This window comes from Chaetodon trifascialis, chromosome 5 (genome assembly GCF_039877785.1).
Source record: "Chaetodon trifascialis isolate fChaTrf1 chromosome 5, fChaTrf1.hap1, whole genome shotgun sequence".
In the NCBI taxonomy this organism is placed as follows: domain Eukaryota; kingdom Metazoa; phylum Chordata; class Actinopteri; order Chaetodontiformes; family Chaetodontidae; genus Chaetodon; species Chaetodon trifascialis.
Window position 1 is genome coordinate 25,146,917 of NC_092060.1, and position 24,894 is coordinate 25,171,810.

General features: G+C 41.1%; 1 protein-coding gene across 1 annotated transcript; it reads right to left on the reverse strand.

The window, feature by feature from the left end:
• Positions 1-874: 874 nt before the first annotated feature.
• gpm6aa (glycoprotein M6Aa) lies at positions 875-24,205 on the reverse strand. The gene is made up of 7 exons (XM_070963424.1): positions 23,677-24,205; positions 10,698-10,890; positions 10,224-10,380; positions 8,543-8,696; positions 7,664-7,740; positions 6,763-6,828; positions 875-5,563 (listed from the first exon to the last, which is right to left on the reverse strand). Exons 1-7 carry the CDS (start codon positions 23,711-23,713, stop codon positions 5,411-5,413), a joined length of 837 nt encoding a protein of 278 aa, XP_070819525.1. The 5' UTR covers positions 23,714-24,205; the 3' UTR covers positions 875-5,410.
• Positions 24,206-24,894: the final 689 nt, after the last annotated feature.

Sequence of the window (24,894 nt, forward strand, 5' to 3'; positions counted from 1 at the left end):
ACCGTTGCTTTTTAAGATTTAACTCCAAGGTTTAGTTGAACATTCATGGCCTTACCTTTTTGCACTTGTGTTCTGACATAAGTTCCTCTGACTCAAGAAATTCCTTAAATGTAAATGCATTATTGAGCTGGAGGCCATATGTAAGATGTGTGAGCAAGTTCTGTCTGGCACTAGGGTGCAAAGTGTAATTTTGGATGTGATTTATTACCTGACTGGGTGGATCAGTGGCTTAGGACAGGGGGCCAAACTCAACCTGTCTGCCTCTGACGGAACCACAGGACTGTATTCTTCTCATATTTTCTGCACAGGTTGCTTCAGCCTTTGCTCCTAGCTTGTTTTGAGTGGTTGACTTCAATACATTAAGCACCCGTTATGTTGAGAGAAATTTAAGCATTACACACATTACAGCACATTTCTCACAATTAAAACATTACAAAAGTTGCACCTGTACATTTATAATGTAATTGAAATGTGACTTTACAAACAACTTTGGGATTTGGCCTCTATCTTCATTAGATCATCGGGTCAGGTTTAAAGTGACCATTTCTTGTGGTATAAATATTAGTCACATTGAGTGATTCTTTATCTCCATATTGTATCTGTCTCAATTGTTGACTGCCAACCCTTTAAGAGGAAAGGGAGACATCTAGTGGTTTGGAGTTGTTACTGAGTGTATGTGCTTGTGATAAATGTCAATTTTCTTTCTTAAAAAATAATCCATCTCTTGACAATCGAATCCTGTCTGACCATGTGTCACAACTCACCTGACAGTTGATACTGGCTAATATGGATAGCAACTCCTATAATACCACCAGCAGAGCGACTAAGTAATTTCAACCGAAACACCAAAATAAAATGTACAAGAGACATTGAGTATTTATTAACAAGTACACAAGTGAATTTTATTAATGCAAGCAAATTTGATCATACAGGTCAAATAAGCCACTTCAAGCTGTTGGCACATGAATGTACAAAACAGATTCAATTTAAAGCCTGCTACTAAGCATTCGTAGTGAAAATACAAAAGACTAATACAAGGAGAAAGCTGAAAGCATTTTTTCAGATCATTACAGAGTAAGCAATGTTGGTACAAGTATTAGTTTTAAGACATGGTTGAGAGCTCATCACAAACTAAATAGACACAACTCAAAGACTACAGTCTCTAATATCAGTAGCATAACGCGGTAAGCGTGGGAGGTTTAGTACTGCACATATAAACAAAGGGTTGATCCAGCAAGACAGTCAGAAGTGTAAAAAATAAAGGAGTGAAATAAAGTAACTTTTGAGTCAATAAGACTATATTAATGCATGTCCATGCCACGAAAAACATCTAAATTCACAGTCTTTACTAACAGTACAGTTATTCAACTTTGAGTTGAACACCAATGCGCTTACATCTAGAGAGAGCACAGAAATGGTCAAATAAGTGCATGAAACTAGCTTTTCGAAATACTGACAAAATAAATGTTGCCAGGGAATAGACTGACAGACAGCCTTTTTAGTTGTATGGCATCAGGATGTGTAAGCAATACAGTTACTGTCATGAACAAAATTACTGTGACACACACTTTTCTCACATCTGATAATTCCACCAAGGAGTGCCATTACACCAAAGAGTTTTATTGTCAGGGTTTCTTTTCAGTTGAGACTGGTTGATGCAGAGTGGACTGACCCACAGTGATCTCTTATTCTCACATGAATTGTCCTTAAATGTCAGTGCTTAACATATAGGTATGCTTTGATATATCAGTATATACAGTGCAGAGTTCTGCAAAAACAGGAGTTTAGTATTTATATAAAGTTCCACTTATAAGAATTGAAAAACAAAGGGGTTATGAAAGCATGTTTGCATGTGCTTTTGTGGCTTGTGATTCAATGACAATGGAATCATTCACAGTCCTAAAATACATGGCAATATTATAATAAAATAACCCATAACTTATTTTTAATCTAATAAGATGTCTTTGATATCTATCAAAGTCATTGTTTCCTGTTTAACAGGCTTGGCACATCTAGCAAGTATTTGCTTTACTCTAATGATTTGGTATTTATTATTGTGTTGTCTTGCTATTGTATATCTTCAAATAGAAAAGAACTTTCACGTGAAAGCGTTTTTAATCCCTGGGAATACTGGTATGACAAACGCTTATGATGCTTCATGGTTGCGTTGTGAGATTGAAAATATTTTCAGATCAAATATCCAATCATGCTTCAATCATGAAGGAGCATGATAACACCCACCCGACCCCACCCCCAGGGCGTCTTAACACACATTTAATGTCAAAAAATTGATTTTGTTAAATTTGTGTCTAAATTTACTTCTTTACTGTCAACGGAAGGTCTCATCTTGTCTTCTCTGGGAGACTTTGAAGGCATACATAAGAGGTGAAATTATGTCATAAACATAGTCGTTACAGGAACTAAATCAACAAATAATAAAATCTGTGCTTCCTCCCCATCCCTGAATGTAAACAAGGAGCATCTTTCCCTTCAGGCAAAGTTTGATGTCCTCTCCACTAATCAAGTTATTTAAATCTAAATATGCTAATTATGAACTCAATGGCAACGTGAGCAAACATTTGGCCCGTCAGCCATGGCAGGCCTCCTTCTCTCATCAGATTCCACATATTCAGACTCCTTCTGGTGTAACAGCAGATCTTTAAAAGATCATTGATCAGTTTCAAAAGTTTTACCTCTTTTTGTATGCTGAGCCTCTGATTACGATTGGATAGTTTCCTTGGCTTATTGGACATAACCAATGTGGACCTGGCCTCTGTTTGGAGGCTGGAGGAGCTGCTCACTGTTAGATCTTAAAAGAGCAGCCTTCTCCATGCAGTCAGGAAAGTGTCCAGGGCCGGACGGTCTCCTGATTGAGTACTATAAAACCTTTTTCGATAGGTTAGCACCAGTTCTTATTGAGATACTTAATGAATTATTTAACTCTCTTAAATTACTTCTGACGCATATTCAATCTTCAATATCATGTACTTAAAAAAAAAAGAATAAGGACGTCTTGCTCAAGTTATCATTCTATAAGTGTAGTTGATAAAGCTTTTATCTAAGCCATTAGCCATGTGTCTGGAGACTCTTCTGCCCTCCATTATCTCTCCTGAACAAACAAGGTTGATCCGGAACAGATATTCTTTTTTTAACCTCACACGACTTTTTAACGTGATGCGTAATCCCTCGACCTCATCAGCACTAGAAGCCCTGATCTTGTTAGATCCACTGAAGGCCTCTGATCGTGTGGAGTTGTCTTTTTTTACACATTGGAGGAATCTGCTTTTGGCCGGAGGTTGATTGCCTGGATAAAACTGCTCCACTTGTCCATTGTGGCCTTAGTCAGAACCAAGAATGACCAGTTTTTGGCTTAAGGTCTTGTTTATGCAGATGATTTGATTTTATATATTTCTGATCTTTCTGTGTCTGGTTTGGCTGCTTTTGACATCTTATTTCATTTGGCTGCATTTCAGGGTATAAGCTTAAGACAAAAGTGTGTTGTTTCCTTTAAATGTTGAAGCCTGTGATTATTCTTTGCAGAATTCGTAATTTCGTAATTGTCCCACGTGGTTTTACATGCCTTGGTGTTCAAGTTAGAGGTAGATTTGAGATTTTGCCCCTTTAGTGGCTTAGATACAGGAAGATTTCCAGTGGTGGTCATTGTTGCCTTTATCCCTTGTAGCCGGGGTTAACTCGGTTAAGATGAACACCCTCCCCAAATTTTCCAATTTATCAGCTGTTCCTGTTTTTTTATCCTGTTTGATTGATTGTGTTTTCCTTGTGGTCCAACAACGACATTTGGCGACTCATATATCGACAATACCTTTGCATCCTTTCAGCAGCTCTCTGAGAAATTCGCTCTACAGAGACATCATGTTTTTAGATACTAATTCACAGTTTTGTTTGTATTTTTACATCCCATTTTCCTCCCAACGGCCTCACCTATCGACTCCTTCGCCCCATTGACTTGCAATGTCCATCCTCTTTACATAATATAAAAACACAGTGGGAGGTGGATCTTGGGAAAGAGATTTGAAAGTAGTTGTTGGATATCATTCTGCATCGGGTTCACTCCTCATCTGTTTGTACTTGTCACGGTCTGATCCAGTGCTGAATCTTTCCCCATACGCACAAAGTCAAGCTTTCTCAGATTTATAATGATATTGACCCTATGAGTGATCGATGTCGTCAAACCGTACTACCAACATCCATATGTTTTAGTCATACCCCTCCTTACCTATTGGTCAGAAATCTTTAGCTCAATTTCAGATTGTATTTGGACTCAATTTTAACCTATAGCAACCACAGCATTATTTGGGGTTCCACCTCTCACTCTGCTGCTTCTAAAGCAGCCTCCCATAAGGCAGACTTTGTAGTGTTTGTTACTTTATTAGCCAGACATCTGATTTTACTAAGGTGAAAGTCACCTGCACCCCCCTCTCATTCCTCATGGATCAAAGACGTTTTTAACCTTGTTAAAATGGGGAAAAAAAAATTAACTTCGGTACCTTTTTTGCACATGCTGAAGGGTTGGTGTTTGTTGCTATTTCGGAGTAACAGCTTTATTTTAAAGTTTTTAACCACTTTAACATACCTATGGTGGATTTGGAATCGTGATTTTGTATTTGTCTTTAATTAATATGTGACTAAAGTGTACATTTTATGTGTCTTTTTGTTTTTTTGTGCTGTATCGTTCAAGTATTTGGGCTAAATTCTATATATATATGTTCTGTTTTTTGGATACTTGTCATACTTGACAGTATTGAAAAGTAACGTTGACATATGTGTAGTTGAAAATCTAATGAACAAAATGCGGGGGAAAAAAGAAAAACGTTTTCAAAACTAACCACCTGTTCACATACAGTACATAGTTCTTGAACATGAAATCTCCAGACACACGACATGAGAAATGTGCTTGAAAACCCTTTTAAGCCCCTGTTGACCCCCTCAGAAATCAGCAAAAAATAAATTAGGCATGAGAGCAAAATGACATGTAGCATTGAATAGCAATTCAATAAAAATAAGTCATACACAAATTATTCAAAATAAAATAAAAAAGCTGAACTACTACTGCTACTTCTGATTCTACAAACTACAATAAAACTACTCAGCACTAAACAACTTGTATCAAGAATAATATAACTGCCATAATGATAATCATAACACCATCCATGAGAGAGGTAAAGGGGCTTTTTTTCATCTGAAATGCTGTTTGTGACTGAGGAGGTTTGCGTGACGTCCCCCCAGACCACATTGTCATATGACGCACCAGTGACATCAGCAGTGGCGAGGGCCCTAGGCGCCATCCGCCCCCCCTCGGGAGGGGATGGTAGAGAGAGAGAGATAGAAAGACAGAAGAGAGAGAGAGGGAGAGAGGCCGGAGTGGCAGGGCCAGGCCTCACACTGGTCTTTATGTGTAGGCGTTGAGACGCTCCTTGGAGCGAGTGGAGTGGATGTCGTGAAGCTCCTGCTCCTCCTTTGACTTGATGTCCTCGTACTTCTGCATTCGGCAGGCATCCTTCACGTAGGCCCAGTTGGCAGAAAGCACCATCAAGTAGTGGATCTGAGCGATGTGGAAAATAATGAAGAGAGACACAAATACAAAGCTAGTTTAAAAAAAGGAAATCAGATCACCATCAGATCTGCCTTCTGTGATTTGTTCTCATATTTGTTCAGTCAAATATAATTGTGGAAATATTTTATTTGATCTTATTTGAATATAATGTAGACATTATTCTTAATTTCTCAGATTTATTATTATTTTGGATGCAAATTAACAATTTAAGACGACTTGTATGTTAATTCTGACACGGGTTGACAGGCCCTTTAAATTAAGGAGGATGTTTCCACTGGTCCAGCAGATGGCAGCATAATGCCAAATGTGGTTTTGGATTTGTGTTACCATGGCAGCTAAGGTTATAATGAATGTATTTTGTTTTAATGACTGAAATTGTAATAAAGCTTCTCTCTTCAGAAGGAACGACGGTTTCATAGCTGCGGCGCTCTTTGTTTCTAACACACAGAACGATCAATTCAGCTGAGCTTCTCACTGAAAACACGTTTTTTGTGTTTCAGTTGTTTTCCTCGGGGTCAGCTGCTGAGTCTGCATTTTCAAGGATGTTTTTTTTAGTGTTTCTGGCTTTGAAGCTGCTTTAAGGGCAGCCCATTATTGGGCTGCATCAGTGTATTTGTTATGAATTTTCTCAGTCAGCTGGGAGGAAAACGGAGATGTTGGTGAAAAGAGCCCTGCCGCAATTTGCAACCTCATCCCTGACAAGCAAACACTTTCTGTTTCTCAGAAAATGGCTCCTCGCAAATTATCGAGTGATGTTTGCAACAATCTCTGAGCCTTTCTTCTCCCTGTTTCCATGACAACGACATGACATGCCTCGCGCCTCCGAAAGAGGGAGGGAGACAAACCCTGTCTTTTTCACTGCGCCAAAATGCCTTCTCTCCGATCTCCAGCTATTCTCTCACAGGCAAACACAACACAGCCAGGAATCAACAAAATGCAGCTTTTTTTCCCCAGTTACAGTATTTCCCCACAGTTGCCTTTTTTTTAATACAGTTACCTCCTACCACTGCAGAAATTATTTAACAGCAAAGCAAAATGAGATTCTGCATTAGTTTTATCTCCATTTAAAGATACACGCCACAGAAACTGCTGTCTTCTGTTTTGTTGTTGATTTGAAAGATTTCTGCTCATGTTCTGAGTTATATTTTAATCCCTTGAGAGAGATGCTAGTTTTAATGGTGTCTCACCATAGCAATAACAGCAGCTCCCGCTCCGGCGAGGGCACAGATGAACAGGTGGAAAGTCATATCCAGCTGGAGAAAGAAATCACAGAACACATCACTCTTAAAGGGTTCAGGGACATCGCTGCCAATCAGTCCTCCTTCAACATGCACATGTAAGCATTCAGTTCGTTTTGTTGTAAATTCTGTTGTGCTCTAACTCTATCTTTCAGTGTTTGTGAAAAAAGAGACCTCACTATTGTTTATATTGGTCTGCTTATTGTTTCGGTTTGATGTGCCATGTTGTCTTTTAAGGTGTCTTTTGAATTTTGCATGTAAGCAAAATTCCCAGAAGGGTTGGGTGCAAACAGCTGCACAAATATAAGCGGCAGTCACTAGTTTTTGGTCTGACGGTGGCTGGTTGGAAGAAGGTTGCATAACCCTAATTCCCTTTCAGTTGATTATTTATCGCAGTCCATGTTGGTTCTGTTTACATGGTGTAGCTGAGATTATTCTCTTATTCACAGCAGTAATGCAAACTACGCTATGTTCCATCACACTGTAAGATGACAAGACAACAGATTGTTTACAGCTCTCTGGTGCGTCAAATGTATTTCACTCAGCTGAGAGGAGTGCCTTGTTGACGAGCACCGCGGCAGTGGTTCTGTGGTTGAACTAGTGTGTTTGTGCCTTGTAGTGAGCAGCCTGAGATCTTTTGAATCAGTATGACTTGTTCAACTGCTGGTGGCATTCAAACTGACAAACTGCTCATAGTCATGTTTCTAATGCATATATGGTATTCCTTATCTTTGTTACATAGCATGTATTTGTCTTTATTGATTTATTGGGAAAAAATATAAATTTGTATCATCTACAGTGACATTACATCACACGTCATGGTTTGATACAGGTGCTACTTTGACCTCACCTCATTGGATTCACACATCTTGTAGAATTTCTCTGATCCAGCACACACTGTTTTCGCCTCAGAAATTGGCACAATACCTGAAATAAAATCAAATGATTCTATATTTATAAAGCATGTATGAAAAATAGTGTGTTGCAAAATATAGACAAAACAGCAAAGTGGGAAAGGGAAAAGAATGTGTAGTTACGCAATTGTAGTATTTGCACTGTGTTATTTATTTTCTGCTGTACAATAGTACTAGACACTGTATTTGTATTATCCATGTCCTACCATGTGCAATTCAAACATTTTCCATTGAGAAACTGAGCCATCCGTCTGAAGGCAACTTCATTTTATACACAATTAAAAATAATGAGCCAGCCATATAAACTACAGATATGATATGGACCTTTATCCCAGATTAACATAACCTTATTCTGGATCATTAAAGTTACCAGGACAGTAACATGAAGATTAGCATTGAGTCCAGTATATTGTAGATTTACAAATGAGGAACACCACCTTCAAATTGGGTCTTTTACAGTATTTCATTTTTAAAGTGGCCTATTTAACAAATTCATTTCTTTATATGCAGAAAATACCCAATTTCTGAAGATTTCTCATCCATTGTTAGATACCTATGCCATAGGAGATGTTCTGCTGTACACCAAAATATAACTTTACTCATCATTCGTTATCCATAGTTTTAACAGTTGCATTATCCATTCAGAGTTTGAAGGAGATATTTTTACAGAAATAAACGAGGGCCTATACTTGTTAAATAAACCTTAAACTTGGCTGGTGACTTTGGAACAAGCAGCCTTCAACAGTGCAGGCTTTGGAGATCTGAGCAGGTGAGATTTGAACAGTGGGGCATGAAGAAATGGAGACCGTCCTTACCATACTGGCGTGGGTCCAGGCAGAGTGTGGCCCCCTCCAGCACGGTAGCATTTTGGCAAATATTCCAGATGTTGAAGTATATAAAGACTGGGAGGGAGGTAAAAGCAGTCACTCCGAGCCAAGCCAGCATGAAGATGTACGTCAGCATGATGAACTGTGGGGCCAACAGAGGAACACATTTAGGTACTCAAACAGTTTCAGTGTAATCTATGTAAGATTGAACTTTATGATGAAGTTAAATGATCAGAAAAATGACAAATGTAACAAATTCGACTAATGTTTTCTGCATCCTGATGCACTTCTACTACAAAATTGTAGAACTGGTTTATATTTTGTTCCAGGCCATTAAAAAGGACATGTGGGACTTGAGGGATACAAATTGGCTGTTGTGAACCTGACCTTTTACATTACAGGCTAAGCCACCACTTTCCATTTTCTGACAACTAGTCTCGTTTTGGTTTGGACATTTCCATGGGCACAAGATTAGCACACTAGCTTAATGACCCCATTGACCACAAATACCACAGCATAGCTCATTTCCTTTGCCTCCCTGTGGAGCTTCAGATATGCTAAGCAATTATATCCCAGAGATAATCTTATTAGGATTGCTGCGGGCTCTCTGCTTTGCTCTGTATGAGAGTCCTCCTAATTTTCTTATTGTTATTATTGCAGTGTAATGGAATTATTTTGATAGATGTTTTCAATGTAATCTTGGAGCACTTCATTTGTGGCAGTGTGGAATTAGGAATTTATTGTTTGACACAAATCAACACACAAAATCAACTAATCATTTAGTGCACTGAAGCATTACAGTATGGTTTGCTGCCTGATTTGCCATACTTACTCAATTCCTACATGTTCTACATATAAAGTTGATTTGTAGCTGAAGGGAAAATCTGTAATATTTGATGACCGTTTGGTACAACCCAATTAAAATTCAATCGATACCTGGCTAAACACAACAGTGGCTAAAAACAATATGAAGAAGAGCTGGACACATATTCCCTGGGTTAATAATCTGACATTTAGACTGTCTGACTACCAAGTGGCTGAAAAGTGCAGCAGCTATTGAAGCTTATGTACCAGAGGTTCTCAAGGTTTTGGTGATTAAGTGCCAGTTTAGGGAGCCAGCAAATGATTGAGAACTGAATAGTCTCATCATGGCATTTAACATTAATGTTAAATTCAGCTCCTCCCTGAGGTCTAAAGAAGTAAGAGATGATCCATTTTACCTGAAACATCCTTTCCTCCTCAGCCATACAGAGACTTTCCGTGCTGGCTTTTCCATCCCACCTCAACATTAAACAGCCAAATTGTCGACCGAAAGCTAACTTAAGCGAACAGTTTGAGCACTGATAACACGACATCATTCACCTGACAAACAGGAGATACAACTATGCAAACAGTAACTTTCTATAAGTTGTCATTCTTAACTTGACAGATGCTTGTCAGGTGGGCAGTTTGCTGCAGGAGCCAAGTGTTATATTCAATGTAGCCTACTGCAAGTCAAAATATTATATCATGCATGGATTTCATGTCACGTTCAGTCATTAACAAGCGAGGATGGAGCGAGGTTCACCACTTTGTGAACACATGATTGTATAAAGGATATTACTTCCAACCTTTTTGGAATCAGGGTTGTAAGCTAAACAGTTAATATGCACTAAGATATTAGTCCTACCCAAGCGCTGACACAGCGTCCACAGGTGGTAATCTTGAAGTCTCCATACAGGTCTTTGATGGCTCCACTGGTGAAGAAGCCCTCCACCATCAGCAGGATGCCGTACACAAAGAAAGCCGAAGCAATGCCGTAGATCACATACTTGATGATGTCAATCCTGGAGAATTAATAGAGAACGACTGAAAACATCCACAACACGTTACACTTTGAATTTGATTGTGGGTCAAATAATTGTATTCTCTCATTTTGCATTAGTAAAAAAAGATAATACAGATGCCCTACTGTTCTAAATCAAATGTCAAATTAATTTGGAGATGTGGTGCTTTGTGGAAAATGTAAACGAGCGTGTGTCAAAGAGCATATATTAAATTCATGTTTTTACCCCCTCGTGAGAATCCAAATTCTTGAGGGTCAATGATAGTTTCTTCAACAACTAAGTTACCCCTAAATCGAGTGCAATCCTTTTCTACTCACATGGTGAAGACGTCCAGTGCATCCACAGGGCTCCGTACCACCTCGAAGTAGTTCTGGAGGATGGTGACGGTGCCAGACAGGGCCTCGTGTCCGCAGCCGCAGAACAGAGCCACGCCAGCGTACAGCAAAATGGTGGCTATAAGAGACGGGTATGGGATCCCACCCAGGCATTTGATGCAGCACTCAAGGCATCCTGGAGACACACAAAGATTAAGACAAGTCAACTACAGACACACAAAAGGACAGTTGAACTTCTCAAAGAAAATCCAGGATGGGTGGAAATTCTTCTGGGGTGAAATTTAAATAATTCAGCAAAACTTTGCCAATGGGCGAATGCATTTTCATCTTGTGTACTGTGATCCTGTTTACATTTGGAAAATCCCAAACTGTCAAGCTACAGTTGGGAGACAGCCATGCATACATGCACAGTGGAACAGAATAAAACAACTTGACAAAGCTCTTTTTACGCATCCAGTGTCAGAGCATCCAAAGCCACAAAATGGGGTAAGATATGTAATGGCCACTTCCACTGCTTGCATGCACTGATCTGGCCTCACATTTTCACTGTGTCTATGCAGCATATTCATCCTGTCAGTTGTTGGCCCTACAGAGGATGCTGACATTTTATTCAGCACTAAAAACTCAGCCAGAGCTTTACATAGTGAGCCTGACCTTTAACCCCTTTCTTCTTTGCTCAGCTTCCTGTCCCCAGAGGCCCTTTAGGTGACTAATCGCTGCTCGGCTCCAACTTCAATCTCCTGTCGCATAGATTGCTCTCAGAGAAGCTGAGTCTGTAAACACTCGTGCACGCCAGTGTGTCTGTATGAGTCTCTAAGATTTATGAGTCTCCCTGTTATGCCTGTGTATTCGTGTGTCCTGGGGTACCTAGGCAGTCATCTCTCAGAGTAACAACAACAGAAGTGGAGCTTATTTCCTTTGGAAGCCAGGAACAAAACTGGACTTCATAGGGTCTTGCAGTGCATTGCAGCATATTACCCGCACAGACACGTTTTTCACAAAGCCCAGCCCATTGTGAATCAATTTGTTACTCTTCACTTAGGTCTGTATTACAGTGGACAGCTGCTTCCTGTACATGCATAACTATCTGAAGTCCAAATCAATACACGCATGTGAAATGCACAAATGTTATGGCGTGTTCATAGAAAGGGGAACTTCCTCTTGAGCAGTTGCATCGCTATTGTGGCCATGATTTAACTCATCTGCATTCACGCTGCTGTCCGCATTCAGAAAGGAGACTCCATGACTGCACGATCAATTTTCATTGTCAGTTGTAGAGATGATAAAAGATTTCAGGATAGTTCATCAAGGATGTTTTTAGCACCATCGCTTTTATGGTTATCTCGCTGTCTTCACCTGTGTTACAAAGCAGGAGCCACAGCAAATATCCCCCTTCCTCCTCCTCCTTTCCTCCTCCTCCTTCTCCTCAACTCTCTGCTTCTGACTCTGATGCAAACCTGAGTGGAATACCAAGTAGCTGGTCCGCCTGCTGGGCTGTGCTCAGACGCTTGGTGCAGCTCCGACCCTCACCCAGACTCGCCTAGATCATCTGCATCTTCACTGATGTAATCCAGTGCTAGGCTGCAGAATGCCTATTCTCTCCTCCTGCTTTATTTTTAACTCTTTTGTCTTGTGAATGTACACTATTTCCCCATTACCTGCGCAGCTTTTCACACTTAATCCACCCTGGTCTCTTCCTGCTTTAAGAAATATACATACTTTGAGTGAATTAGGCATGAGTTAGGTGATCAGTGTCTTTTGGATGTGGTTCTGTTTCCTGTTTTTAGCCTCTGGTTGTGGATGTGTGCCTGGGTTTAGGTGTGCAAAATTTGAAATATGCCTGGTTTTTACTCAAATGGATGCTTTAAACAGGAGGTATGTCTGGATAGGTGGCCTTTCTGTTGCCTTTTATATAAAGGAACAGTGTAGGGTTGCTGTGATGCCGGCTGTTTGCAGTTTACAACATTCCTGTATCTTCACTGCCTTGGTATTTCCCAGACACACCCATTGCCCCAGCCCCAAGGGGAGTGGGACATTACGTGGGAAGGGACATCAAATTCAGGATACAGCTCGACTTTGGTACCTTTCAGACTATCAGGATCTGACAGTGCTATCGGATACCCAATCCCAGGCGGTTTCACACCAGTTCACACATTGATTCATGTGAGTCTGTCAACCTGCGGAAGGTTTGACTCCCTGTCTGCCAGCAGAACTGATGCTGCTTCTTGGATGAATGGTGAAACAACTTCAGTTCTTCAATTTAAGTCCAACAGACAGTGTAGTTTTGAGTCATAAGTTAGAATGGAAAAACTAGTCCTTCTGTCAAAATAGTCGGTCACAATTAATTTCATTTTATTTTGTCATTAATTTTCATGTCTCACGTTTCCTCATCAAACCAGTTTTCAGTTTCCCAGAGTACTTTTAGACAGACGCCATAGAGGCAGTGTGTGTTGCTTTTAATGGAATAAGAATATAAATTGCGGTTGTTATTCAGTAATGGGTGTCTATGATTGTTTTTATTCAAAATACAGTATCTCTGGCAGATTCATCTCACTCTGGCATGAATGTTGTAAGTCAGTCATAGTTGTGCTCTTGGGTGCTGAGAGAAGGCAAGTCTATATAAAGCCATCATACTAAATGCTTCTCAACATTTGTGGGTTTTGAGTAGTTGAATGGCCAGATTAATCTTTTTCTAAGGGTTATTAATATTTTACACTACAACAAGCCAGCAGACTTGAACACCAACATACTGTATGTACTGTCAAAGCAGCCACAGCAACAACACAATTAATGCTTGAACTGCAAGGAGACGAGGAGGGAGAGAGCGCTCCTGAACGCAGGCTCCAGATGTGACCCTTGACCAGTCAGTACGTCATACTGTAGTTTACATAAATGGAGCATGATGTTTCATGCAGGAGTCCAGCGTATATAGTGCAGATCTATCGATGTGCATTCAACTCGCATTGGGCCCATTCATATGGGACAGCTGTCAGTCTGTTTGCCACTGACGGAGAGTCCAGTCTGCTTACACCTCACTGATAAACCAATGAACTGTAGAGTAACATTAGGCTTCACAACCAAGCTTCATCCATAGCAGCATGCCCCCTCTTGCTCACTAACCTGGTTTCACACCAATCTCAAGCTCTCTCGCATAATAATCTGTCAAACCTCCAAATTTTAGAGCGAACTCTTGATCACTTATCCTATTGTACAAACTACCAGAAGTCTCACTGTACAGCAGCTGTAATCTTAGTTACTCCATGTACTCCGGCTGTAGCTGACTGGATTGAACTCCCTCCAGGAGTCTATCAGACAGGATGAGCAATGCCCCGAAGTCTTTGGTTAATTTGATTCACTGGGATACTTGAAAAATATCCTTTTGAACACCTTCCTGTGTGTGTGTGCACGCTATAGAAAAGCTCCAACCTTCTGCAAGTCTGCATCACAACGTATGTAATCTCTTTTGAAGACTACACATATATAGACATGCTCCTTTAAACAACTGTAGGCAGGAATGCATGGTGCACTGCCAATAGTCGTTTTTTCAGTATGTCTAAGACAGAAAGTGATCCTGTCACCACGCCGTCCCTCTGACTCATTATCTTTAGCTACCTTATCGTGTCAGGAAGCAGGCAGTGACAGGATTTATTGATGCGACGGTGTTTTCTGACAAGCTGAGGGAGAGCTCTACCCTCCATGCTCAGGTCAGTGGGCCTGTTAAAGGCAGAGTGACAGATCAGACTGTCTAGTCATATAAAATACTCAGCTAAACAGACCAGTGAAAATTTAGATGGTTTAATACTGTAGATTGACATTGTTATTTTTGCCTTAACGTCACGAGTGTGAGCAGAAATGTTTGGGTTTTTATGAAGCACCCTGATGGGGCACCAAGAAAGTTGTCATGTGTTCACAAAGAGATGAACCTCGCTCCATCCTTGCTCGTGAACGACTGAGCCTTTCCAGGATGCCCCTTTCATACCCCATCATGATACTGTCACCTGTTACCAATCAACCTGTTTACCTGTGGAAAGTTCCAAACAGGTGTTTTTGGAGCATTCCACATCTTTCCCAGTCTTTACTTGCTCCTGTCCCAACTTGTTTGAAAGGTGTTGCTGCATCAAATTCAGAATAAGCAGATATTTACAAAATCAATTAAGCTGATGAGGTCAGATTTGAAACATATTGTCTTTGTACTGTTTTGAATTGAGTATATGTCAAGAACAATGAGCAGATTATCACATTCTGTTCTATTTGATTCACAGAGCTTTCCAACTTTTTTTTGGAATCAGGATTGTAAGATAAAAACTTCAAGTTCAAGTTTTAGAAGAACATCTTTCAGAAATCACTTGAAGTGTGAGTAGTTATTCCAGCCTCGCATGATGAGTAAACCATTTTCATTTTTAGAGAAGACTCATGTCGTTTGTTTTTTGTTTTTTTAACCCGTCTTTAAGACCTGTGTAAATGCATGCATGAGTAAATTTGGTGCTTTGGAATTTTGGAGCCTGAGCTTAACATGAAGGGAGATGTAATATAAATGATTTATGTCACGGCCTCAATCAAGGTTTATTACCTCTGCATTATTTACATTTGTGCACAACCAGCTGGAGCCAGAGTCTTCCTGTTTTCCATTTTAAATGGATTTTACTTTTCCCTGATGTCAGGTGTCATCACTGCTTATTACAGACCCAACTAACAGACCTGGCCACTGGTTTGCATTATAATAGCTTGCAAGCTACAACAAAAATAATGTTGCCTACGTGACTTGACTGAAAGGAAGTGTTGTTTCCATGGAAACAGTTGAAGATGAAGTCGTGGGGTAAGATGGGAGCATTAGTGTGCGGATGTAACAAGAGTGATGATTTATCGATTGACTGCTGTTAATTTTGTGGAGGGAAACCTCCTCTGAGCCAGTGAAGAGATGTGTATTTGGAAAGGGTATGATTAAATGAGCGTGTCAAATGCAAGTTAAAATCACTGCTGAATAGATGAATGAGTAGAGGTTGATGTCGGTGTAACATTCAGTCAAGGCTACGGTGTCGTCCTCTCTGTCCTTAGTTTGCATTCTAGCTGCCTTCCAGAAACCTTGGGGATAACATTAAAACTACGACTGGACCCATGTTTGCTCAAGCTGCGACTTTTTTCTCAAGCTGTGTCCTCACCAAGCATCAATACGACCTCCCCTCATACCAGTACATCCCCTCATTTCCTCTCTGCAAGTCTTCATTGATCTCAAGTGACTGGAGACGGAGCTGGTGAAAAATGGCAAGTGGTGGTGCGAGCTGACTCGCAGAGCTACTGGATGCTTGATCCATAATTTAGGAGCGGCACAGCGCAGCAGAGCACAAGCTTCTCACATTCATTATTCATGCTTTCTGCTCAACCCAACATTACCTGCAATGAAAATAAAAGATCCCCTGCTTGATGACGAGTCGTAAGTATTTGAACTGATCTTGCTCACAGGTGTAGTGCTGCTCGTCTTTTGAACCACAGACTGGGAGCAAGTCAGGTTTGGGATTTGTCCCAATTGATTGGCTAAGATGTTTCAACCACCTAAATGAAGCAATAATGACAAATCCTATGTGTGCTATTTGCTTGTTTTTGGTCAAGCAGGAGGCAATGTGGAGCTATTCTAGTATTTTGGATATGTTAAGTTATTGTTTTCATGGCAAAATATGCTAATCACTCACTAAAATAGCTTTATGTACTAGTATTGTTACAGCCTGGAGGCTATCCCCAAAGCATTGAAGGCTCATGATGTTGAAAATCCTTAAAAAATAGATGATTATTTTGAAGTGACACTCAGATTTAAATGCCTTTATTTCTCCGTGTGTCTGTAAGAGGGCTGAAACAACCAAGGATGTTCTTCCCACTGAGTGTTAATCAAATAAATGTCACTTGCCAAAATTGAAAATCTGGCAACAAGAGGATTAGTCTAATGAATTTTGAACAAAGAGATGAGATTTTAGGAGACGGTGGGGTTTTAGATATTTTATCCTCCACACAGAAAAGCGTCTGTTTAAGAACAAAAAAAAAAGAAAAAAAAGTGAAGCCTACGTGACCCCAAACACTGCGGTCCAATCAACAGAAGGCGTCTCCCTAATACAAAGAGAAAGGATGACCCCCTCCCAAGGCCCCTCCCACCTCCTACTTCTCCTCCATCTGTCAGTGTCATATCCGACAGGCAAAAGGACACACACACACACACACACACACACACACACACACACACACACACTGACCTAGTCAATACTCTCATGAAGGATGAGGTTATCCTTAAATAATGCTTAAAGCTACGTGACATCCATGAAAGGAAACATGACTCTAACATCCGGGAGGACATTTGGGGTTAATTAATGATGGATTTGCTTCCCTTTTAAGGTGCTAGCAAGTCAGATATTGTTTGTTCATATTGATAATTACAATAGATATTTTTTTTTCCATTTCATAGTTGCATTTTACCTGTTTTTTTTTTATCAGCTCTCAGCAGGTCTGGTCTACTGCACAGTGACAGAAACAGTCAATGAGGTTTTTTACTGTACAGTATCTGCTTACAGGGGCTTATCAGGGGAGAGACACAGCATGTGCTGTGTTTGACTTAAACATATTTAAAAGTTTCACCAAAAAATCCCTTAAGTGCAAAATTGCTTTTGGTTTCTTTACAAATTTATATTATGTTCAGTGATGGAGACTTAATGTCTCTTGAGACATATACAGGCAGAGTGTTTTATTGTCTTATTATATGTGTTCATATTCAATTGAATTCATCAGTGTCAGTAAATAAAGCTAAAACTCACATTTATGCAATCATTTGTGGCCTGTCAGTAATTTGTTGAAACCTTAATTGACCCCTTAATCGTGCGTTTGTGACACAACAGTCAGGATGTGCGAAGCAGGAAAATCACCTAAATCCTTTTTGTGTCTCATTTGGGTCAACACACCAGACAAAGTGTAAGAGACGGACAGAAACAAAGTGAAACAGATATTTACAACATAAGCACCTGCCCTCCCAGGAGTGCACAGAAAAGATGTGTGCTCTGTCGTTTAAGGTTAGCAATGGACTGATGTTAAACACAGCTGCAAAGTCCTCGCTTTACCGATGAAGAGTATGGCACTCTTGTGATTTGTGTGGATCTGAAAAACTTGTTGTGGGGGTGGGGGTGGGGGTGGGTGGGGTGGCTTTGCTTGGCCCAGCACCAGCAGCAAGGCACTGCATGTGGTGCATCATGAAGTGAAGTTTGGCCCTGTTCTCAGGACCGACACAGTTTTCATCTCACTTACAATACAGATATCTGATTTTTCCTACTACCTGTGATTGTTTTTTTATTTTTTATCTTATCCTTTAATACAGTTTTTTTCTTTTGCTAACTTGACATTAAAGTGCTTGTTTGACAATCAGCAGAACATCAATCATCAGAGCTATGTTGGGCTGATTACAGATAATTGCTTATTAAAGATGATACTGACCTATGATGACTGCATGTCTTTGTTGATGCATCCCTAATTAAAATGGCTCTTTTCTTTTTTAAGTCATGCAGGAACGTTAGGCTTTGCTTTTTGAGAACTTACAGCCACAGAGAAAATTAATAAGATGTTGTCTTAGAGGAGGAAATGAGCAAAATTGAATAAAGGGGGTGACAGAAAAGAGAATGCTAATCAGATTTTTTTTGTCTGGTGCATGCTGTCTTCACTTACACCTCAAGACATCCAATCAGACTCCATTTTTGCGCATTCAGCTAACACTTATTAGTTCCTTGTTACCAGAGGAGTTTTGTATGGGGGTGGGGTGGCAGTGAGCCTGGTCCTAGAGAGAGACAGATAGAAAGAGAGAGACCTCAGTGGGGGGATGGTGTGTCTGTGTCAGTCTGAGAGTAATGGGCGTATACGAGTCTCGTTGCTTTTCTATATTTAATGCGCAGCCCCCCTTCCCCTGAAGCAAGCAGGTTTTTTCAGCTCCCGCACGCCCCCATCTCCTCTGCGCATGTTTAATCAACCAGTATGGTTGCCATGTCAACCGCAGCGCAAAATCTGAGAATAGACCGGGCACTTCAGAGCCGTGACCCACTTACTGTATGTCAACAAATTCAGTGGGACAATAGTGAATGAGACACATTACACAGATAACCCCTCTGGGCAAAAAGGACGTTACAGGCCATGTCCAAAAGCTCAGCCGCTGATTTCCTCTCTTACTTTTTCGCTTAGAGATGGAAGAGTCTGACGACGACTGCGTGACTGCTGAGCGGGGACATGTCTTTTGTCTGTGCCAAGTTCACTCCAGGAACTGAGGGCCAAATGTCAAAAACTCAGGAGATGAGATGATGGCTGTTCTTTTACTTTCAGTTGTTGCCGTTTGAGCCTGCAGCTGCGTAGAAAGAGCTTAAATGTCTTGATCACCAGCATATAGGCAGTGAGCACCAAGGGGCGACGGGATTTAAGCCGCAGCTCCGAAACAATAGAGCATGATAGGCTGTCTTCAGCGTTTGATCAAACGTGACAGCAGTCTGTACAGTTGCATTCAATTTTTACTTGTTCTCAAACATGCTCTCCTCTGAATAACTGAAATAGTTAAGCTTGATTGAAATTGAAAACTTACTTGTTTGAAAGGCTCTGTATTTTTGAAATGAGCCTAAACTTAACCATCATGAAACACTCTCAGCTCAGCTATGCATCTTGTAGTCTTAGTATTAAAGCAGGACTATGCATGTTGAATGGCTGCACTGTTATATAATCATTTTAAGACGTCATCATTGCAAGGACCCAGCAGGGCTTGTCAGGAGTTGGTTTCACATTGCATCATTATGTGTGTCGCACCTGTTGTCCTGAATCTAAAAATCTATACCAGGGAGACATTCCTACAAGAACAAAAAGAAAACCCAAGCAGGTTCTCCACTAATAGCCCCAACAAATTTCCCAAGAACAATTGGTGGAACTCCCTGGACTTCTGGGCCGGGGCAGCTTAGGATTCAGAACAATGAGTGAGCGAGGGAGAGTCATGGAAAGAGAAGGGTTATGTACTGTAGCATGGCCAAAACTCACTGAGCACTGATACTGTACTCTGAGATGAAGCTGTTATGTCAGAGTGCTGCATGTATCTGTGGAAGCTGCACTCGGGCCATTGCGGGACACTCTCCATTGAAATATATGCCAATTCTTTCAGGGTTAGCAGCTCTTTAAGGCAAGATGACCGACCTCTCTGAATGACAAGGAAGCTCATTACTTAGAAATGATGAATATATTCATGAAGGAAATACAAATCAAGGATATCTTCAAAATGAATTGCATGCTCTGGAAATGTGCAGTGTTTAATTTGTGGTCCTGTATACTTCCATACCAACAGACTAACCACAGCACCTATATTTAAAGCTGCTTCCTGTGAACTCACCCTGCCTGAACCTCAATGTAAATTTGACTTTTATTACAAGAGCTTTAAATTTTAAGTGCATGAAAGCCAGCAAACCATTAAAAATACAGCGAACCTCAAACAACCTCAGTCTAATGGTTGTGCATTGTGTCAGCTGTGTTCATGCTGTGTCATTTGACAAAATGCGTTTTATGTAGATTGACAAAAATATCTTTGAGCGTTTCATCATCTAACGGCTTGCCAAGTTAGTAGCCTGATCAAACTGATCAAACAGAAGGACAAGCGGTCCCTTGCAGAGTGGATTCTTGGCTCAGGAAACGCTAACAGGTGTGCCTTTCTCAGTTTTTCCATTCTGTGGACTTATCTATCAGTGTGAACCATCTCCAGGATGTTCTTTGGTTTATTTTTAAAAACCTATTACCCATCAAATGCTCATTTGCAGAACTTCTATGCACTTGAATCACTTCAGCCCTGTGTTCACGTTAGCAGAACCCACTTTTTCAGCCGTGGGGCGTTGGTTTGCTGATGGCCCCTGTGGTATCGTGTGCACTGCTATACCTTTTACCTTTTTTTTTTTTTTTTTTTTTTTTTTTTTTTTACCCATTTGCAGTTTATGTGGTAAATTATATTACGTTTTCAACAGCAAAATTATATTATCCTTTAACCATGGCATACATTTCTAGTAAGTAGTAAATATAGTACCCACTTGGCAATAAAAGTCCCTATAAATCACAAGGCAGAGCGGCCCTGTCACAGGTAAACAATGTTGCGTGACATTCATAAGCTTTTAAAATTGTTATGGCAGGACAGAAACATTGTTATAGTGCCTTTGTTTTGCTGTGAGCGACGTTCACTTCAGTGTTTCTGCCCAGCCTGGCGTGATCTGTGATGGACTGCAGCTTGCTTTGGGCACAGAAGCCAGTGTGGCTGTTTCATGCTTTCCCTGACAATATATTATTTAATTTTCGTCACTTATTTACTTGTTGTTGATCTGTAGAGCTGAGCTTTCTGGCTGCAGCTGTAACCTTTCCTGAAGCGTTTCCTGAAGGATCACAGATAATGACGGGCATTACGTCAAAGTGACATGGAACGAAACCTGATGGGGTGGCTTTAACGTTCACCATGCTTCATCAGAGCAATTGGTTCAATTATCTGTCATCAATAACCAGTAAAGGAGCTGACAGTTTTCGAGTCAATAATTTGATAAAACACCCACATGGTTAGATGACCAGTGAGCCCTGCACTTTGTGTCATACACCATCAACCAATTCAACCTTATCAACTTTATCGTAGCCTGGTAATGCATGGGAACCAGTTTCTACATCTCAAAACTACTGGTCACTCAAGTTATAGCTTGACTTATACTGAGGGAACTGCTGGATTAACCTTTAAAGCATAGTTTGTTAGAAATGAGTGAATGGTCATATGTACTACAGTAAGGCCTGTACTACATATGGACACTTTTATTTCATCAGACTTTGAATTGGTTGAACTTCCACTCTCCAGACATTTCTTTTAGCATACTGCACACTTTATCAGTCAGAAAAAACATCTCTTATCTGATTACCTCTGAAGAATTTCATGGTCTCCACGCTAATATACAAGTTATTATACAAATACATACATGTTGAAGTCCGCCAAGGAAACAAGTCTAATTTTTCCTCCTGTTTGTGGTGGGTCATGAAGGCAGCCTTTCACCCTGGTGGCCACAGGGCTGTGAGTGGCTGCACGCGTTGTCAGGCAGCTGGACCAGATTGAATGTCAGCTTCTGAGGTAACAGGTTGGCTATTTACTTTTGAGCAAACTCTTGGAATGTTTACAGTATTATTTCACAGCAAACATCAGCCATAAACCTCTGCTTGGGTTTTAAGCTCCACGCTGTCCTTCCTAACATCAAAGTTTATCCGGTGACAGAAAAACAATTACGTCATCTGCACAAAAAAAGATGTTTCCCTTTTGCATCTCTGAAATGGCTTCTGCCGATCAACTCTTTGCAATTAAACAATTAAGCAACATAAATCTATAGTTTTAACATTTTATACTCTTTTAGAGGTTCTGAAGAAAAGGTTTGTCAGTGAGCCAAATGTAGGCTAACAGAGCTTGCAGTGCATGAGTGCGCACACAGTAATTATCGTCTTTACAGACCGAACTTTGGCCCAAATAAATGCAAATGGAATACATAAATGCATGCACAGCTTGCATGGCTGCATCTTTCAGTTGGGTGAGCATTTTGTGTTGGTGGCCAAGGCAGGCAGATTTTGCTTTCTGAGCAGGAATGCCCGAGTACACACCTAGTAATGGCGACCAAGAAGTATTGGATCAAAATCTGTAAGGTCGGTGGTGCATAGTGTGCCAAACAATACAAGCTGTCATGGGGACAGCACTGTCATGAATGATCTCACCGCGTATTTTTCAGTCCCTTTAATCAACAGGAAGCAAAATAGAACCTCTCCTTAGCTGCTGCATGTGCATAACTAACATATAGTCAAACATTATTCTCACGATGGTAGATGCTTCCTATAATCTCCCAGACATCTCACTCTCCCTCTCTGGCACTCTGAATCTCTCGTCCCCTCGCTGTGTCTTCTTCTCGATTTCTGTCAGTCTGCCTCTGTACCCCTGTCTATCTCTCTCCCTCCCACACTCTCAGACACAGTGAACTATTCCTGTGTTACTGAAATGTCATCAGCAGGAGTGGGTGAAGAGAGAATAGATAATAACTACACTTGGCCACTGCCATGGCAACTGTTTCAGCTCATGTGTGTGCCTGTGAGGAGCGCTTGGTTGCGGGGAGGAGAGGGAGGGAAGAGAAACACAAACATATGAAGCCACGTCTGTCACATGAAGTAAATCTGAGCGGGGAGTGAGAGAGGGGGAGGCAGAGACAAAGGTGTGTTCCACAATACATGACAACAGCATCCATCTGTCTCGGCTCATGCATCATCGTTTCAGGACTGCTTTAGAAGCTTCATCTTTATTCAAAATGTTGCCGTCCATTAGTAAACAAAAATATCCTCTCTCTTGCTTTTGTGGCTCCCGACCATGCACTGAATCATTCATGCAGAGAAAAGGTAGTGGTGGGGGTGTGTGTGTGTGTGAAGTATAAATAGCAATTCCACTTTGCACAAAGCAAACACTGCCGCTCTAAAAAGAAGGAAAGCATCAAATTCACTCTGAATGTCGCAAAGCATCTCTGCAAGATACAACGTCTGGCTATTTGGACACAAAGGACAGAACCTGAAAGCTGATGGATTAATGAGTGTAGGAGCTTGGTTTGGTTCCTCACTCTTCGTGTTCCCCTCTCAGCGATCACGACAAGCATGAAAGGCTTATCAAGCAAACAAAGGCAGTCCACCCCTCGCTGAAGCAGTTCACACCCCTCTGACTAGCCAAACAACACATATAGACGTGCACTCTTCAGTCGAGTGCTGACACTCAATGGACAAAGGAATTACCACAAACAGCTGGTCTCCCGTTTAGGAAGGGAAAGGCTAACATTTGTGCGATTGTCTCTGCAGAAGCGCCACTGCCACACTGACAAAACACCCATGTCAGATTTACTTAAGGAAATCTCCCCAAACGTGCAAACACATCCTTTCTTACCTTTCTGGGTCTGCCCCTCATCCATGTCTTCTTCCATTATGTAGATTCTGTTTTAGAGCTCAGATACGTGAAAAAAATGTTTGTGTTGCAGGTTCAACACTTTCTTTATTTTTAAGGGGTAGTCCACAGAGCACTTCGGCTTTCTTTCTGCCTCTCTCACTTTTCCACCCTCTCTAGATGTCCCTACTGAAGGGCGAGATTGCCTGTCAGCTGCGGTTTCTGTCAAGCGTCCGTGCGATGTGAGGGATCACTGAGTCTTTGTGGTGCTGTCCATCGCGAGCTGCCGTGGCAAGTGCTGAAAACCTCTTTGGTCCCTGGTGGAGAAGGAGGAGGAGGGGAGTTGGGGGGGGGGGGGGGGCTGGATGGAGCAGAGGGTGGTCTCTATGGCAGGCAGGAAAGTGCATGTGTGACTGGAGGAGGGGATGAGGGGATATGCAGTTGAAGTGGCAGGTGTGTGAAAAATTTAGAATTAAAACACTCAGCGCTCCATTGGAATCGAGACCGAGCAGTGACTCCAGACCTCCTGACTGGGTCATGTTTAGACAGGGGTATTCACAAGTGTGGGTCACCATTACTTGCCTGGCCCACCCTAAACACCCCTGGCTCTCAGATAGAATGGTTAAGCCCGTCAGCCCCCCCAACCCCCCCGTGGCTGTGACTCTACTGCATTAACTCAACCTCTTCTTAAATAAGGGAGGGGGTGACATCTGATTTTGAAATGGGATTCTCCTAATCTTATTAGTCATACGGATTCAATGATGTGATCACCAAGGAGGTGTCGCTAGATTCTTATCATGTGTATGTGGAGAGACTCTGCATAAAGCAAGGTGTTAGCCATATTTGGTGATTTTAGGATTAAACTCAAAGTTTGCTATGGATTGAGGTTTTACAGGTCATGGTCATATGAAAATCTTTGGACAGCCAATCGATTGCTTTCCGAATTACCTACAAAATGTACATTTTAGGTGGAATGCACTCAGCCATCGCTTCACTGCCTGAAAAGGTTCCTACACTGTGCAAGACGGCTCCCATTTTAAATTCCATATTGAGTATAATGTGTATCTAGGAGGGTTGTGCAAAAGTCAGCAGAGCAATCAAGCAGCAACTTCCGGGACTTTAAAACGGCCGCCAAAAGCAACTCAGTCCCCATAGACCCCCATATTAAAATGCCCAACTTTACAGCAGAAATAAACATGTTTACAGCCTGGTACAAAAAAA

Excerpts from the sequence above, each read along its gene's own strand:
- gpm6aa (XM_070963424.1), bottom strand. The coding sequence starts at position 23,713 with ATGGAAGAAGACATGGATGAGGGGCAGACCCAGAAAG. Across the intron at positions 6,829-7,663 it reads AGATGTGTGAATCCAATGAG|CTGGATATGACTTTCCACCT; the intron begins GTGAGGTCAAAG and ends TTCTTTCTCCAG. Across the intron at positions 5,564-6,762 it reads GAGCTGCTGTTATTGCTATG|ATCCACTACTTGATGGTGCT; the intron begins GTGAGACACCAT and ends CACATCGCTCAG.